General features: G+C 46.7%; 1 protein-coding gene across 2 annotated transcripts in view; it reads right to left on the bottom strand.

The window, feature by feature from the left end:
• Tox3 (TOX high mobility group box family member 3) overlaps positions 1-3,493 on the bottom strand; it is a 103,131-nt gene extending 99,638 nt beyond the window's left edge. For both annotated transcript variants that reach the window (XM_057753858.1, XM_057753859.1), the window contains exon 1: positions 3,114-3,493. In XM_057753858.1, coding sequence (XP_057609841.1) covers positions 3,114-3,200 — 87 coding nt within the window. In that variant the 5' untranslated portion in view covers positions 3,201-3,493. The remainder of the gene's footprint in view (positions 1-3,113) is intronic.
• Positions 3,494-18,939: the final 15,446 nt, after the last annotated feature.

The raw sequence follows: 18,939 nt of genomic DNA, 5'->3' as shown, positions 1-18,939 counted from the left end.
AACTTCATTTCAACTGGTATTTTATGTGTTACTGTCTTGCTGATAAAATAAAATCAACTAAACCCAAGGGAAAACTCCCGGTTAACCAGTGGGTCACTAACTCACTTGAATAACATAATGACCTTTTTTTCCCTTTTTAAAATACAGATTTTAGTTCAATTTGCTAGTCACATCATAAAAATAAATAAATAAACGTTCTAACAGTGGATTGAAATTAAAATGAAAATTAGTCCTTAGAAAACAGACATGGCTTTAAGTTTATACATCAGCGGCTGATTCATGAATTATTAACTGATTTTAATGATCCTGGCTATATTGTATTTGAAGTTATTCTCCTACTTGCAATGACTTTTGAACCCTCCAAAGCCTTTTATCCGTTTTCCATAGACAGTATACTTTCCTGAGTACTGACATTTAAAAGGGACCCATATACTCACAGAATGTAAAGATAAAACACTCACATATAATTTATACAAAGGACTCTGGTCATTTGTTAAAAGGAGAAATGAATGGAGCCCTATTATTCACGGCTTGTAAATAAATGTAGAGATAAGTGCGGGGTTTCACTTGGGAAGCTCTGGCCCCGAGAGCTTGCTTTCTTCTGAAGTTTCCCAGATGGTCATTAAAACAAGAAAAGGCAGAAACATACTTTTTTGTAATCCATCATTTCTCATTCAGAAGGATAATACAGGTCTTCGAAAGTCAAGCCTTAAGAAAGATGAATGAATTCCAGGTACTTTCAGATGAAGTAAACGCCTGTCTTTGTACGCTGCTTTACGTCTTCAATAAATCTACTCTGTAGGGCAAACACCACTTCAGATGCAAGTTGGCTGTGAAGCAAATGTTGTGACCCTTTAATTAGCTCGAGCTGCTCTGTGCTCATAAAGTTAATACTTCCTCTTCTGCTACATTCTCTGTACAAAGATAAATTGTAGGGAATAAAACTGGCTTTTTTTTTTTTTTTAACCCCACTCCAGAAATGAAGAATACAGAAATACTGTATTTGACCTGTGGCTCAGTCTGTAAACAAGTCTGTAAACAAGTCAAAGCAAACACACCTTGAGAGTAAGTACAATTTGACCCCTCCCAAAGCTGATCCCAACTTCTCTAGGTAGGCTCCCTCCAGTCCTTCCCATCATCTGAATTCCCAAGAGCAGGTTATTTCAGGGCCATTGCAGAATTCAGAAAGGGACACCAAATGAGCCTGCTTCCCCACTGCTAAAGTTGACCCAGCAGCTAGACAAATACTGTCTGATTTCAGGCTTTATATGCCCGCCCTGAAATCAGCTTCTGGGTTTAAATTGACTCAAAATAACCCTTCTCAGAAAATAAAAGGAGATCACACACACACACCCCACAATTTCTTCAGTCCCTTGAAACCCTTGGGATCCCAGTGAACAGAGATTTGCCATGCATGGCAGCGACTGGCTTAATACAATAGGTTTCTATTTGGATGTCATTCGAGTGTTGCTGATCTTAAATCAGAGAAAGAAGTAGTTACATTAGACAAGGTAATGGCTTCCAAAAATAAGAGCATGCCCAGTCTACAAGAGGACTGCATACCCAGGCTGTGCTCTGAGGAGATAAGTAATAACCCACTGGAACAATTAGGCGGATTCTCAGAAACACTACATACTTAATTAGGCTGCCTAGGTCCCTGACTGAGCATACATGGGGGACTTTTTAAAGCATTTAATAACCTGAGTAAATCCAAAACCAGACGACAGAAACCGATCCTTTACTCTGGCTACAGCCTTCGGCCTTTTCTTGCCTTGCTTTGGACGCTTAAGGCATTGCATTCTCCTCACATTTTGGAAGAGTATGAATGGACACCACCACCACTGGACTAAAAACACTGAATAAAGTCCCTCGTCCTATAGTTACTGGAAGGGCCCTGAGTGGCCGGCTCAGGGGTACCGACCACGACACGAGAGTCAACTGAGACTCCGATGGTCTTTTGCAAACTTTAGCACTGGAGGTGGTAGAGGGGCATAAACAATAAGGCACAGGACCTCCATGAGCCAGGGGCACAGCCAACTGTCCGGGCTCTAGACACAATCCCTCCTCTTCCTGCTATCTATTCATTAGTTTTGTATTGCACCTTTCTTTCAGCTGCCTCCGTATTTCCTCCTCCGTTATCCAAGCAATCATAAACAAACTAGGATTTGAAAGAAAAGTCGGAGGGGGGGAGGGAGGAGCGGGGGAAGGGAAAAGAAAAACACATTCAAAAGGCTCTTTCTCTGGATCTCGCCCTCGGGGTTACCGTCTCAAAGCTCTGTGGTGGGAGTTTAGGAAAGGTAGACAAGCCGGGTCCTCAAAGCCCACCGACTAGGTCTAAGGTCCGCCTATGGTCACCTGAATCTCTCGCTCCTGGAGTTAACGCGAGGAGAGGTGCAAAAGATGGGGTGACCCTGGGGCGTGGTGTGAAGCTGCAACTCTGATCTTCCCCCGGGGGGAGGGACCGCCACCGCAAAAAAAAAAAAAAAAAAAAAAAAAAAATTAAAACACGAGAAGCTCTTTGAGCTAACTCAGGAGAGGCGATTACCTTCGTCTGGTAGACCAGAGAGTGCACCCTAGAGAGAAGGAAGTAAAGGGCACCTGCTGGGGTCCTACAACTTCAGGCTTCCCAGACCCAGACCCGGGCACTCTCTAAAGTTTGTTCCTCTCTTTTCCTGAGAACCCGGGAGAAGCTTCTGACTGGATGAGTTAAGTGAGATGGGCTACGGCAAGGAGGAGGAAGTCTCTGAACCATGAGCTCCGGGACCCCTACGTGGCGTGCCCCCCATACACACACACATAGCAGAGGTGCTGCAATCGTGTTTACTAATAACATCTACAAAGACTCACGCGCGAGTCTCAGCTCAGTGCAGGGACTGAGCTTCGCACAGCTTTGGGGGGAGCGGGGGAGGGGACCAGGAGGGCAGAAGGAGCGCCAGCAGAGGGACAAAAAGATGGGTGGGAAGGGGGACAGTAAGAGAAGAGGAGGAGTTGGTCAGAGACGAAGGCGCACCGAGAAACCAGCGTATGGGGAGAAAAGATAGAAAAGAAAGTGCAGCGGGCTAGGCGGGACGCGCCCGGAATGGAGAAGTGGCCCCCGCCCCCGGCCCGGTCACCTTGCTGTAGCCGTAGTACCCCAGGCACTGCGCGAAGTCCAGGCCAGCGGGGTCCCCGGCCGCCGCGGGGTAGAACCTTACATCCATGCCGGGGCCGGGGCCGGGGGCCGGGGGCCGAGGCTGGAGCTCGCCGGGGCCGCTACCCGCCTCCCTGCGGCCGCGGGATCCACCGTCGGGGACGCCCGGCCGGGGGCGCCCGGGGACAGCGCACGGGTCGTGGGACTGGAGGGGTGTCGCGCGGGGGCCGCCGACGAGCCCGGGAGCTGCGGCCGCCGCACACAAAGGCGAGGCCACGCGAGCCGCGGGAGAGCGGGAGGCGGCCCGGGGGACGCGCCCCACCGGGACACCGAGGCTGGCTGCGCACGGGCCGGGCGCCCGGGGCACGGGGCGCAGCGCGGGGACCCGGGGCGGCCGGCGAGCTCAGGTGCGCGGAGAGGCAAGGACGGCGGCGGCGGCGGCGGCTGGCCCCGCTCCTCCTCCCCGGGCGGACTGAGCCGAGGAGCCGCGGAGACAAGGGGCCCGGCCCCTCCCCTGCCGCTCCCCCTCCTGCCGCCGCCGGTCCCCTCCCCGCGCCGCCGCCGCTCCGCCCCTCCCACCCCGGGCAGCTGGCGCGCCGCCCGCCCCGCCGGTGCGCTCGGCTGCCGACCGCCTCCGGGCTCGCGCCCCGCCCCGCGCCCCGTGCAGCCCCGGCCACCGCGCGCCCTTCTCCCGGCCTCTCTCCGTCCCACCCCTTCCCTCCCCGGTCCTCTTTGTCCCCGCGGCCTCACCGCTCTCCTCGCTCCCCGACCTCCCTCGGCCGCCCCGCCGCTTCCAGCACTGTCCCCTCTCGCGTCCCGCTCTCCTCCTGTGCGACCCTCGCTTCCCTCAGCCTTAGCATCCCCAAGCAGTCCACTCCCGACCCAGTGCCTACCTTTCTGTCCCAATCCTTGCTGCTGGGGACCTATCCTTGTGCCCGGTGTTCCGGGTGTAGACCCAGTCCAGAAACTAACCTGCTCAAGTAGCTCCTGGTAGCCAGGACCGGGAACCCCATGTACACCTGTGGTATTTTCCACAAGGAGTGTTAGGGCCTGACCTTTCACAGGTAGGCAGACTTGAAGCTTCCCGGGTTAAGGCTCGTGTTGGTTCTCTTTGTATTTTCTTTACTCTTGTTTGTTTTTGAAAGGCATTTGAGTAACTGATCTAGGCGGGATCACTCGCGGCTCTCTGAGAGAAAATGTCCCTCTTTTCCTAAAAGGTTCTGGGTGATTAACTTGCCCATGCTGCACCCACCCTCCCACCCCTGTTTATTTCTTTCTCTTTCTTTAATCTACGTTTCTCCCTCCCCTCACTCCCCCCCCCCCCCCCCCCCCCCGCCCAGTCTCCACCACCACCACCACCCTTGGCTTTATTACTCTGAGTTAATTTGAAAGTTTGGCCTTCAGCCTTAGTGGTAGAAAACGTTGGTGGAGCTGTGAGATCTCCCTTTCCCAGCTCAGTTATCAGCGAACTACTTAGGGAAAGATGTTGATATATTTCGACTGACAAGTCTCTAATAGTGTGGTTCCTGATCACTTCCCTGGCTCTGGGGCCTAAACTTTTCCAGACATACACAGGTTTCTGTATGTTCTCCAAAGTAGACACTCCAGCTTGTAACACCTGTGTGTGTACCTTCGCTCAACACTGTATTTCAGGAACCAAGCAGGGGGAAAAAAACACAAAAACACAAAAACTTCAATTAGGTGAAAGTGTGTGTGTGTGTGTGTGTGTGTGTGTGTATGAGGGGACTGAGAAAGTCATGTGTATTCAGGGAAGGAACAACTCCTCACATTGTCCCTGGGTTGACTCCGACTCCCCCCCTCCTGAAAACGCTTTGGTCTCCTCTCCTGAGTCTCCATTTAATGTTGACAACCCAGCGGCGCTCCCTAATGGCCCAGCGGGTTGCACAAATTGGCCGTGTGCTGAGATATTATCAGGACAACACCCCATTGAGTAAGTTCTTGAAACTCAGAAGTAGAGGCCCTTTCTCTGGGCCACTGGTTGCCGGTGGCCTTTCCACCAATCAGAACTGGAGGTTGCAGTGGCCACCTGTTGTCCCGAAAGAGAACATCTTTTAAGTTTCACTGGGAGTATTTAACAATGGCGGCTAGTGCAGGGGTCCGACCAAGGGGCAGAAGCAGATTGCTGATCCAGGGTACCAGAAAAGAATTTTCCCACCACGGTAAGCCTTAAAGGGAGCAAGCCTCAAAGGCCCGGAAGATGTGCTTTTCTCTGCACGCTCACATCCCGCTCCGATGCATCTGGAGCAATCTGAGCTTGATTATGGAGGACGAAGGAAAGTATAATCAAAGTTACAGCGAGAGAAGCAACCTGGAGATGTAATCAGACCCCAGGATTAGGCACACACATACTCTGCGGTAGAAATGCCACTAGCTGCCGGAGCTGGAATTACATGCGCTGGTGGGTGGGTTGCACTGCCAGAAACTCTGAGAACCTTGCCCCGAGATGCCTGCTCATGTCCCATACATGGCCACTAGTTTTAAAACTTTTCCCAGGAAGTCTCTCCCTGTCATGTAGAGACTTCCTGAGAAAAGTTTTTGAGAGGAGGCAATACTCATAAGTGAGTATTTTTTGATAGTTAAGGGTCAGAGGTAAGCAAAAAGTGTTGGGGGATTGGGTGGGACAGAGACCTGAGATGTGTTTGAGGCTTCAGAATGAGGACTCACCCATCATTTGGGGAGTCGTGCATTTGACCTTTCCCATCTGTCTCCATGCATTTGGCAGCTGTCTTTGAGCACATAGTACATGCCAGCCATTGTTGATACCCTTACGAATAAGAACAAAATCCTGGAAAAAGAGAAAAGATTTTAGAAGGGACCATGGACTGTACCACGCACACAAACACGCGTGCCCGCGCACACAGGTCTCGTCTCATCCACCCACCTGGAGTTCCTGTCACGTTACAGCTACTGAGTGATCTGACAAATTCCCAAATAGCCAGCCCGAAGGGTGCCAGGGTCTAGGTCTTCAGAGCATTTGCAAACGAGACTCCAGGAATGAGGTAGTGCACATAGCAAGGTGCTGGGTACCCCCAGCACAGCAGACCATGCCTGGGACATACTTTGCAATGAGGAAGAGGAAGTTTATAAGAAAAGCGAAAAGGAAGAAAGAAGGGAAAGGAAAGAAGAGCAAACACTTCAGTGTTGGAACATTCTTTGCAGGCCATCTGGCTAAGGTGGGATTTAAGACTACACAGGACCTCTGACTTGAAAAATCTCCCTTGAGGAGACGCTAAGACACCCTGATGCCTTGGAGCTTTTGCGTACATAAGCACTGAAGTTATACTGTTTTGTTTAGAGCTGATTTAGTTAAACTTTTCATTGCATTGATAATGACACCTCATTTTAGAAGTTCCGGGGGATGTACATAAGGCCTATCCTCTAGAAACTAGGCAGTGGGCTCTAAAGTACTGACAGCAATTGCGACGTGGTGTATTTTATAGGGTGTCCTTTTTCCTAGTCTATCTGCGACGTGGTGTATTTTATAGGGTGTCGCTTTTCCTAGTCTATCTGCAGTTTCTATTCTGCATCTCATACCAAAGGTTTCCTGCTACCAGCTTAGCCTTGAACCTAAAGAAGCTTCTTCAAAAGTTCCTCTTAAATGTGGAAGTGGGGAAGTGGGAGATGGTGCCGTTGACATGGCTCTTGCATTGCAAGCATGAAGACCTGAGTTCAATTCCCAGAGCCCACGTGAAAATGCTGGACATTGTAGCAAAGCTTGTAACCACAGAGCTGGGAAGGTAGAGACAAGATCTTGGGACTTGGTAAGCAGCCAGTCTAACTCCATTGGTGAGCCTCGGGTCCATGAGACACGCTGTCAGAAACAAGAAGGTAGATGGTCTTTCTGAAACACCCACGCTCTAAATTTCACAGAGATAGGCCTGCACAGCCCCCCCCACAGCAACACACATGAAAATATACATACATGAACAAACACACACTTAAAAAATTAGTAACAATAGAAGAATTCTTGTAAAGCCAAAATACAACTTCTGAGCATAAAGAAATTCCTTCAGGATTTGCCTATGACTTGGGTGATTACTGTTAATTTGATTAGCCTGCTGTCTCTATTTATCCAAGAATATATTTTTTAATGAAAAAAATAAGCATGTGTTACAAAGTGTGAAAGCAACTTTAAATCTTAGCAGAACTGTGAAAAAATTTCCCCCTGCTTTCTGTGGCCTCAAATTAAGCAAGGACCAGAGAGGACTGTATTAAACCGAAACCTGCTGGATTTTGTAACCAGAAATCTGACTTTTAGGAATTTTTGAAAGTCACAGAAGCCAGATGAAACAGATACTACTAGACATTATATATGGCTTAGTTCTCTTGCGTTGGGGTGATGAAAAGTCGTATCCAAATATTATGATCCCCGTTTGCAGTATGAAATGTAGCCAAATTAACAGCAGCTCCAAATTGAAATTAACAAGGCCAGAGTTTCTCGGGTCTCTGCTCCATTCCCACAGTAACAGCTAATGTATTATAAGCGTAAATGTCTGGTGGTTGGTTTTGTGTCTGAACTTGGCTTCGCGTCATAAAGCACAGGGTCTCTAGCCAGCCTGGATTCGTAATCTATGTGTAAAACCCGTCGCCACAAACTTTAGGTTTCCTGTCAGAGAACAGGTCTCTCACATTCATACTTGGGGTCACAAGCAAATAAAATCAACCGGCCAACATTCTCACAATGACCAACATGTAGGGGGCGAGGGCGCTCGGGGAGATGGAAATTACAAGTCATTAGCACAACACCCAAGTGAAAGCAGTTGACAGGGGAGGGTTTCACCAGGAATTACAACCTGAAAGGAACCTCCAAGCCCAGCGCGTTTTGTTTCATTTTTTTAACAATTCCAAGCTTCTAGTTTAGAAATGCACATTAATTTTATATCTTTACTTCAATTAGAAATACAGAAGCATAGGCAGATGGAAAAAAGCAAACCTTTCCTTCATGATAAATATATATTCAGTTGTGTACACGAGGTGACTTCTTGCATTACTAAGGCAAATTGTCTTCATACTGATCTCTGTACCAGGAGATTCAGGAAGGACCCTCTGATGCTAACCAGTTCTCCTGCTGGCTGTCACCTTCACTAAGAATACAGTCACCCTTAGGTTCTGACAGAGTGTTGTTATGGACAAGCAACCTAGAAGCAAAGAGTACTAAGCAGAGAATTAATTCTTAGGAATAGGAACTGCATCACGCATTTGATTGTAGCTTAAGCACTTCTTCAATGAAGCTATTTTAGAAGCCAATACACTCAATGCAATCAGGATTTCAGTGTCTCTACCTTTAAAAATAATTCCATATTCGCAGAAACCCTAAGCTACTGGCCTGCCTGTTTTCAGAAACATACTCTATTTCTTCTAAAGTGAAAGACTGACCTCTTCTGCAGGAACAATTTTCAGAGACAGCGTGTTTATCAAATGGTTTCTCTGTTTTCATAAAAACAATTTATTTTCCCTGAACTCTTCAAGATAAGCATCAAAGCCAGGAAGAATGCACAATGAAGTTTATAATTAAACTCTAGACACAAATCCTAGGTAGTTTTTATTTTGTTCAAGTGAAAAAGATTTTTTTTGTTTTTAGATTTTTGTCTTGTTTTGTTTTGTTTTTTTTCCTCGAAGAGACAAAGGTAGTAATGGCTCGGGACGGGGGCGTCCACCCGCGTGGAAAGGAGAAAGCCCAGCCGGTTTATAGCAAGAGGCCCCGACAGGGCTGCCACAAAGCCCAGCTGAACTGTGGGAGCCCAAGACCCAGGACTTTCTCTGCAAATGGGCAGGGGTCAGTCCAGATTTTGTTTTTCGCTAAGGGGTAGCTACAGGGGCATGAAAGAGAGGAAATCCTTAGACAGATGTACTCTGAACCTTCTCATGACAGATCTGAATAGCCTTGCATGTCAATCCATCTCCATGGCATCCTTTCTTGGAAAAACACCCACATTCCTAGTCTCCATTTATATGGAACGGTCTCTTTAAGAAGCAGAGACCAGTAAACTTGTAAAATAATAATAAACAAATAACTGAGAAGGACCTGAACCCAGTAATAACGAGTGAGTTTCTTCCGAAAGGAGAAACAATTGCCTTTGCTCAGAGAGCCGCCGAGGATGAACTGCAAAATCATCTCCTTCATTTACATAGACCAGTGTTTGCTTTTCCAGTAATAGTGCAGGTGCGTCTCCTGCAGGGTCTGAATCTCTACCTCATCAAACCGTTTCGCTGGAGTGGGACATGCCCTCTTTCCTGGAACAGTTTCAAGTTTTTCCCCCCTAGCCTTCCAGCCACCTGTTTGTGGAGTTCATCCTGTGGACTCCATGCATGCAATCAGAAACAAGAGAATGAGAATAAATGACCTTGTTTGTTATTTATAACAAAGAAACTCAGCAAAATTAATGCTGTGGAGCTTGACCTCCTGACCTGGGAGAAAGGGCCACCTCATGGCTTTGTGGCCAGCACACAATAGCCTGGCAGCTCCCATTGTCCAGCCACCGTGACTTTTGGATGGTCATTAAAACCGTATATCCAAAATATTAAATGTTTTACAAGTTAGATTAGAGGATTTGCACTCATTTTAAAAAGCATGTTTAAAGAAGTGAGGCCAGTTAGCCCAACAGCTTTTCCTTTAAAGACAGCAAGGAAAATCACTTAGCTTTATCTGCTTACTCTGTACTGTGTCAACATGTTGAAGAAAAGGGAAATATTAAAAATTTTCAAATGAGGACCCTGGGAATTGAAGAGAGTTAAACATATAATAGAAGCCAAACAGAAGAATGATCACTGTAAGTGGTCCCGGGAAAACACTCTGTTTCCTTCCTGTTGAGGCTACTGCTGGACAGGGAAGACACAGCTTCCTTCTTTTAGATAAACGGGATGTAGATGCTGCCCCAGGATGGAATAGCACCGCCATGTTCTCCCCCTCATCCCCACGTATCCAACCACACACCCTACATGTTCTCGACAGGAAGAAAATGACAAGCACAAGGAAGGACCTAAAGGACTTTAAAGGACTTTCAATACTGATCTTGAGATGGGGTGGTTCAGAAAAAGAGACAACCGACAACTCTGCATCTAGGGTGATGAAGCTCAGACTTGCCATGTCCCTACCTGTCGGCTACCTTACCTCCTTTTTGGTTTCTTCCCGGTTAACACCGAGCAGTGTTGGCGTTGCATTATCGAATATTAAGACAAGACTGAATTTTCTACATAAAAAGAATCATGTGACTCCAACTTATTGGGTTTTGCTTTTATCTGTAGTAAATGAGAAAATTAGGTGACCCGCAAATTATTTTAAAATACCTTTTTTTATAATTTATTATCAACAAATGTTTGATTTGTATGTCCACTTAATAGACGTATATACTCAGGTCAAATGAAAAAGTTTTGGGTATGAAAAATCTCCAACACGGAATAGTCTAGGAAGAGCTGCCATGGTGCATGGCTCTTCAGACATGTTGTGGTCATATGTTAGCATCTAAAGCAAGAAAAATTATAAATTATACTATGGAAGATTCAACCGCCTGGTGGACCTCTTTGAGACTAGCCAATTCCCAAGTGCCAAAAAAGGACGTTTTTGAATTTAACTAATCTAAAGAAACCCACTGGACAGACAAAGATGACATATCAAATCTGAGCTATTTTTATTTATTCTTTCATAACTTCATTCCCCCCTATACACACATAATATATTTGGATCACAACTGCCCTCTTTTTCACTCCAACTACTTTAGGACTCTATCTAGTCATGCCTCCCCACACACAATACATACACACACACACACACACACACCTTCTCAACTTCATGTCCTTCTTTTTTATTTTTTTCTTTTAAACTACTGGGTCTAATTATTGCTGCCTCATATGAACATGAATGTAGAGCCAACCACTGGCAAATGGGCAACCTACCAGGGACAATACTCCTAAAGAAGACTGATTCTCCCTCCCCCATAAGCTATTGACTTCTAATAGTTCCTCAGCGAAGAATGGAGTCTCATAAGCTCTTCCCCAGTTCCTGCCAGAATGTTTTATGTATGTATGAAGTCTTATATGGGCAACTATACAATGCATACATGCAAATACAACCACATACCATACAAATGAACACAATTGCCATTTCCTGTCCAGAAGACACTGTTTCCTTCCTGTCTTTCCTGAACTATGGCTCTTACTGTCTTTCTGTCCCTTGTCCACATTCTTTGAGCAATGAGGGGGGAGGCAGTGTGACACTAATGTCCCAGTTATGGCTGAGCACTCCACAGACACTTTCTCTCTGCATTTTGACCAGTCATGTATCAATCACTGCCTATTGAAAAATGAAGGTTCTCTAATACGTACCGAGAGCTGCACTAATCTATGGGTATGTGCACTTAAGAAGCAATTTGATTCTATGTCCTTTTAGTGAAATAATAGTCTGAGGTTCTCCTGTAGGTTCAATGAGCTTCCCAGCCAAGGGTTTTTAGCCATATTGATAGCCTGTGTTTCCTCTGGTGGACAGAGCCCAAGTCCAATCAGAAAGCCCTTGGTTACCCCCATAATATTCATGGCCCTATTGCCCCCATGGGCATATCTTGCCAGGCCAGTAATGGTACCGTAGCTCACAGGTTCACAGCTGGGTAAGACTGGTGATGACTTTTCTCGCTGTAGCAAATTTTCTGTTGCTGCGATGAAACACCAAAATTAAGGCCACTTACAGAGGAAAGTTTATTTGGGCTTACGGTTCCAGAGGGTTAGAGTCCATAAAGGCAGAGACAGTTTGGTGGTAGGTTGCAGGAAACCTGGGCTTACGGTTCCAGAGGGTTAGAGTCCATAAAGGCAGAGACAGCTTGGCGGCAGGTTGCAGGTATGGCGGCAGAAGCAGGAAACCAAGAGCTCACATCTTGAGCTGTGAGGATGAAGCACGGTGAACATACTGGAAATGATTTGAGGATTTAAACCCTCAAGGCCCACTTTCCCCCAGCAGGGCCATGTCTTCTAAACCTCCCCCAAACAGCACCATCAGTTGAGGACCAAGTGTTCCATGTCAGCAACTGGGGCTGGGGGAGTATTCTTAGTTAAACTACCCCCTCTCAGCAACTTGCGCAATACCTTCTAGGATCACGAAAGTCAGCCAGCAGGAAAGGTGCTTCTAGGTCAGTACTAGTTTAAGACCAAAGTATGTTCCATCTGCAGTGATAGGGTCTTACACAAGCACTGGTGGGCGACTGAACAATGAGTGACAAGAGCTTGTATTGTTTCAGGAAAATCTCTGGCACCCCTACTGACCAACAACCTAAAGGGGAGCATCTTACCCCAGACACTGGGCTTTTTTTCATTTGAAAACCTGTGCTTTCTGGAAGGAATATTACTCGCCCTGTAGAGTAACTCTATTTGTGCTCTCCCCCATATATATTCACACAGGTATATGGATGAATCAGAGAGCATACATACAAACTTACGAAACAGTAGCTTCCCATGTGGCTTTCTACACGTCATTCGATTATCTCTCCCTTACCCCCATCCTCCTTCATAGTGCCTGTGTCCCACTAACACTCACCCTGCAAGGTATTTCCTCCCCCACCTCCCAACTAAGCCCTCTTACATGGAAACATCTTGGGGCTGTCACTCCGTTCTTTCCATGGCTGTGTTTCGGTGTAAGCAACAGGGCAGAGAAGTAGGCATTTCATCTCGCCCAGAGCCAGAACCCATGCCAAGGAGTTTTTAAATGTGCTGCTTTCAAGCCAAGTATGTGGTTCCAAGGTCCCAGAAGAGGAAAACTAATGACCCTGTCTGTACTGAAGATGACAAGACATGAGGAGACTATCATAACGGTGAAATGATACTCCCACCGTCACTGGGAAAACATGCAGAAAACCTGTTTGCAGAATCTGTTACAGATAACATGTTGCGGCTGCTTAGAGAAGGGAAAGGTCGCCTAGGATCCTGGAAACAGAAAAGGGAAGACTCTGTCACGAACACATAGCAAAACAGCATTTTCAGGAGGCGACAGAGAAGAAAGAATGTGCCAACGAGAGAGTTTTTAAATAATTCGAAAGAAGTCACTTGTGTGGTGGGGATCTGAGGTTCCATCAGCTGTGTCTTGGATAGATGATGCCTTAATACAGGGGGTGACAACGAGAAAGGACAGCTTCTCACATCCATTCCCAGCAACCGATCCACCACCCTCAGCTCTTACTCTTCTGTGTGTTTTCACTTCAGAATACAAACAGAAGAAGATGCTTGTTGTGGGACAGACGCTTCTTAGGGAGACGCGATTCACACAGCTGTCCACATCAGAGAGGGAGCCGGTGCTAGATTGAAGTACGGACACCACCAAAGTTCGACTTGGTAAAACAATGAGTTTTATTGGGGCTTCTCAGAGGAATATGGGTAAAGGGTTACTAAGACAGCTCCATCGTCAAAGTCCGCCCCAATGTAGTGGCAGTTCAGCCAAGGTGGGAGCCTAGAGCACCCTGCACAGCCCCCAGACTGCTTATCAGGTTGGAAAGTGTCCTTCTCAGCTGGCCCAATTGATCCGTCCCTCTTCCCCAGCAGCTCCTCTGGTTTCTACTTTTTCCAGGCAGCGTGGGTGGTCTCAGCGTCTTCTTTGCAGCTTGGGTTTTCTGAAAGTGACTTTCAGTAGTGTGTATTGTTTACTTTGGTGAGGGAGAGTCCTGGTGAATCTGGTCAGTTTCAGGGACTTCCTGAAGCTGTTTTGAGTTGTTTACTTTCTGTCTGAAGGGTGGAGCTTTTTAATCTTATGGGGCGGGAACAGAAAAGGATTGCTACACAACAGAGGCTTTTATACAGGTCCTGTTGGTCTTGGCATAAAAGAAAAATCAGTGCATGAAGGATGCTGCATTGCTCAGTGTGCAGATGCTGTGGTGCTCAAAAAGTAGATATTGTGTTGCTCACAGTGTGGACCCTGAGGTGCTCATAGTGTGGACCCTGAGGTGCTCACAGTGTGGATGCTGAGGTTCTTACAGTGTGGATGCTGAGGTTCTTACACTGTGGATGCTGTGGTTCTCACAGTGTAGATGCTGAGGTTATCACAGTGTGGGTGCTGAGATTATTCCGGTGTGGATGCTGAGGTTCTCACAATGTGGATGCTGAGGTTCTCACAGTGTGGGTGCTGTGGTGCTCACAGTGTAGATGCTGAGGTGCTCACAGTTTGGATCCTGAGGTGCTCACAGTGTGGATGCTGAGGTGCTCACAATTTGGATCCTGAGGTGCTCACAGTGTGGATGCTGAGGTGCTCACAGTTTGGATCCTGAGGTGCTCACAGTGTGGATGCTGTGGTTTTCACAGTGTTTGCACATACCACTTCCATCCACCTTTTGTTGATCAAAGCAGGTCAGACAGCCACATCTGATGTCAGTGAAGTAGAAAGTGTTGCTTTTCCAGAGAGACTGACCTGGTCAGGGGACCCCTAATACAATAGTTGTGCAGTGACACTAAGTTTTAAAGCTATTTATCAAAGTTCTCAAACAAGTAGAGGTTGTGCTGGAATCGTGTGTTAAAGGATAATACATTTGGCAGGGTTGGATGCTGGGAATCAAAGTATAAGGAGAAGGAATGGGGAGGGAAAGGGAAGCCTTATAGAGTCTGAAGGCCGTGGCAAACAAGTCACATGGAAAACAAGAGGCTACATGACGGATCACATGAAATCACAGCAGGGATTATACCCGAAAATCTGACCCTTATACAAAAGGCCCACTGAACATGAACAAAGTTGGACTGCATGACAGCTGTGTGCTATAAAGATACACACACACACACACACACACACACACACAGGTGTGTATCTTTATGACATCTCTCCAGATAGATAAATATTGCTCCATTCTTTCATGTTGAGGAAAGGGTGTCACAGAGGTAAGATATCTTGCTTATGGACAAAAGAGTAGAATCAGTGTGCTGGTTAGTTTTATGCCAACTGGACACAAGCTAAAGTCATCTTCAAGGAGGGAATCTCAGTTGAGAAAATGCTCTCCTAAGATGTGACTGTAGACAAGTCTCTAGGGCATTTGCTTATTTAATAATTGGCGGGAGAGTGCCCAGCTCATTGTGAGTGGAACCATCCCTGGGCTGCTTCTTGGTTCTATAAGAAAGCAGGCTATGGCCCAATTGTCATCAGAGAGGCTTCGTCTAGCAACTGATGGAGGAAAATGCAAAGACCCACAGTCAAGGAATCCTGTGGAGGAGAAAAAAAGGAGTGTAGGAGCCAGAGGGGTCAAGGGCACCATGGGAAGGTCGGCAGAATCAACTAACCTGGGCTTATAGGGACTCACAGAGACTGAACCAACAACCAGGGAGCCTGCACGTGGAACTTCCTTGTGGTCTGTAATTGACAAGAATGTTTGTGTTCTTTCTGGCCGGTGGTTTTCCACAGAAGCAGTAGAGGTATAAAAGGCTTTAACTTGGGGAAAAATAAAGGTTGCTGTTCTTCCACTTGAAAAGAACAATTCTGGCACCGCCCCTCCCTACCCTCCCACCCCATCCCCACCCCCGCCAGTCTCGGCATCCAGGCTACGTGCTGGCTCGGCACATGGAACTGATCTAGGCATTCTGTATATATGTTATGCTACAGTTGTGTAGCTTGGCCCTCTTATGGGACTCCTAACAGCAGGAACTGGGTCTGTCTCTGACTCTTTTCCTGGCTTTTGGGACCCTACTTCTCATACTACATGGGGAGGTACTTAGTCTTACTGCAACTTGATATACCATCTTTTATTAATACTTATATGAGATCTGCCCTTTCCTGGATGGAGGTGGAAGAGGAGGGGATTGGTGGGTCCTAGGGGGAGGGAATAGGGGAGAAAAACTGTGAGGGGAGGATGGTGGGGGGCTGTGGCTGGAATGTAAAATAAATTAATGAATTTTAAAAAAGGCAGGTTGAGCAAGCCAGTAAGCAGCACTCCTCCATGGCCTCTGCTTCAGCTCCTGCCTCCAGGTACCTGTCCTGTTTGAGTTCCTGTCCTGACTTCCTTCAGTGATGAGCAGCAGTGAGAACGTGTAAGTCTTTCTTCCCAGTTACTGTGTTCATGGTGTTTCATCACAGCAACAGTAACCCTAACTAAGACAAACAGTGCTAAAAATCCAGGGTCTTTCTTTCAATTCCATCACTGTGGGGCACCGACAGAGGTAAACATGCCTCTTCTCTTCAGTAGCAATGTCTTTATCCTCTCAGAGTCACGGCCTGGAAGCAAGGGGATAAGCCACTCTGCACAGCCTCAAGCAGAGTTTGACATTAAGATGCAGTTTCTATGAGCACACCTTGCATAGTTCAGTATTCTAACTGACAAGAAAGCAAGAGGTGTCCTCTAGAAAATCCTGGAGCAATACACAGACAGCTTTCCAAGAGTCCCTGCCATGCGCTGCCCAGCTTTTCCTGTTGTTATTGAGGCTCATGTGAGCAGTACTGGCCAATGAGCTGTGCGACAGCATATGATACGACAATGGAGAACTCCTCAACCTCTTTCTTGTCCTATGGGGGCGCTCTTGGGTGACATTAGGTATTCCAAAGATGCAAGTACAAGATGCAAGATGTCATGTATGCTTTGGGATGGACATGAGCAACATCATATATCTTGATGGCAGTCAGCTTTGAGGCACCAAAGGTTGTTTGTTAGAGCAGCCTAGTCCTTCTAGTCTACCCTTGTTGGCGGCCACAAGACTCTACAGTGAGTGCACAGCTGGCAGACCAATAGGCAGGTCCACGGGAAGTGTACACGTACACATGGAACAACCATTTTGCAGAGCTACGGAACACTTGTCTTTTGGGAAAGTTACTGTCACATCTGTGGAAACCTTGTGAGGCCATGATTCTCCCTTCAAGATGGAATTCCTTCCCAAAACATCTCAGCAGTGTGACTTCTGCACAGGCGATGGAATGACCTTTCCATTCCCCCACACCATGAGGCCTTAGAGGGACAACATTCACTCTTTCTTCTAACAGTCAAATTTGCATGGAGTCAATCCCATAAAGTTACTTGTTAACAGACCACATAAAAATGTCTAAAGAAACCAGGTATTGAGTGGGAAGGTAGTGTGCCCCACCTTTGCTAACAAACAAATCTGGGTGGATCCAGGATTCAGGGATGTTTAGCAACTTTATCTAATGATTTGGAATATCGGGTATTTCCCCTTGGATGCTGGCTCTTTCCTGAGTCGGGCTACCAGTTCCGGAGTACTGCTTTGTCAGGTTCTACCTGCCCTTTTTGTGATATTGCTATGCATATTATCATTGTCTTCACCTATGAAGTTTCCCAACTATGTCTATAAAATCTAGAAACCTCGTGGAGATCACCTTTTACTCTCCTTTCTTTTTTTTTATTTTTCCCTTTCTTCATCAGCCCCTCACCTGAAAAATAAAGAACATGCAGAGGTATTGTGCTTGAATTTATTTGTTTGCCATCAGATCTTTGCTTGCCATAGACATCCTGTCCTGAGTCCGAGGGAGTAATGAGGCTGGTACTCAAGGCCCCCAGTCCACCCTCACTAACAAACATCCTTCTGACCTTGTTTAATCTAAGAAATGACCGTATTTGTCCTTCTCAGACACTCATTTCCAATACTAAAGGTAAACCTAGGGCCTTTCATACTATACACAAAACATGTGGTTGGGATAAAATGGATGACTCTCAGGGTTAGCTTCCTCTCTGTATGCTACACACTTAAGCTACCCACGATCATCTTTGGAAACCAGTGATTGACACATCTTCCTCATGTATCGTTTCATGCTATTACCTCTAAGGTTAAGGTTTTATTTTATCACTGTCCCAGGAGCAAACACTGAGGTTTCGAGGAAGCTGTTTCAAGTGTCTCTGAACTTCTCGTGAGTGAGCTCCACAGTCTCTGTAATCATCTGCCGCAAATGAGATAACACGTAGAAGTTACCCAGGAAGATAAAAATCCACACCGATTTGGTGTTTAGTTTTGTGAGGCTGTGTTAACAAGATGGATAAAGAACAGGAGTGACGGTTTAAAGGATACCTCTCTTCAGGGACACGTTGCTCAAACTTCCCTGGGCAATCTCATACATGAACTTGCAGTGTGAGGAGACACTGTTGATTACTTCCTTCAAATGCATGCTCAGTTCTCTTGGTTTCATCTTACCCATGGTGCATGCACTCACATCTTCCTCTTTAGGCAGCAGTGTCCAGCCAGAGTTCATCTTTCACCATTACCATTACGGCCTTGTTTTCATTACCGGGGTTATCAGTTCACCACGGTGGCTAACCTTGGTTGTGAACTTGCTGGGATTGGAATGCACCCTACAGGGTGCCTGTGAAGGTGTGTCCACAGACGGGTGTGAGCAGCACCTCGTCATAGACTGGGGGTTGAGACACAACTTGAAGGAGAGAGAGGGAGAAAGTTAGAAAGCGTGAGAATTATCTCCCTCTACTCCCCAGCTGGAGAGCAGGGGGTCCTCCACTCCACTCCCCCCTCCCATCCCTCACTGCAAAACCTCTGCAACTGTGAGCAAAACCTATCCTGCTCTCACAATCTGGTTCCTGGGTGTGCCGTTGCCGTGAGAAAGTGTGACTAACGTAGTTAGCCACTGACCAGGATGTGTTTCCAGCCTGTGAGACCCTTATTAAAGAGTGCAAAGGGTGTATAACAAGGGTTTCTTTGCTTTTATAGGAAATCAAGAAACAATAATTTCTTCTCCAGACAATGCCAATGCCACGCCCTAAAATTCCATGTCATGTTATGACTCAATCCCCTCTGAGCTCAGAGCCACTGTGCTAACTAGAGAAAACTGAAACAGAAACATGCAAAGAAAGGAGATGCTCGGCGGTGCTGTGAGTTATCAATGAACC

This window comes from Chionomys nivalis, chromosome 21 (genome assembly GCF_950005125.1).
Source record: "Chionomys nivalis chromosome 21, mChiNiv1.1, whole genome shotgun sequence".
In the NCBI taxonomy this organism is placed as follows: domain Eukaryota; kingdom Metazoa; phylum Chordata; class Mammalia; order Rodentia; family Cricetidae; genus Chionomys; species Chionomys nivalis.
The sequence above is the reverse complement of the archived record's forward strand: the minus strand, read 5'-3'. Positions and strand labels throughout refer to the sequence as shown.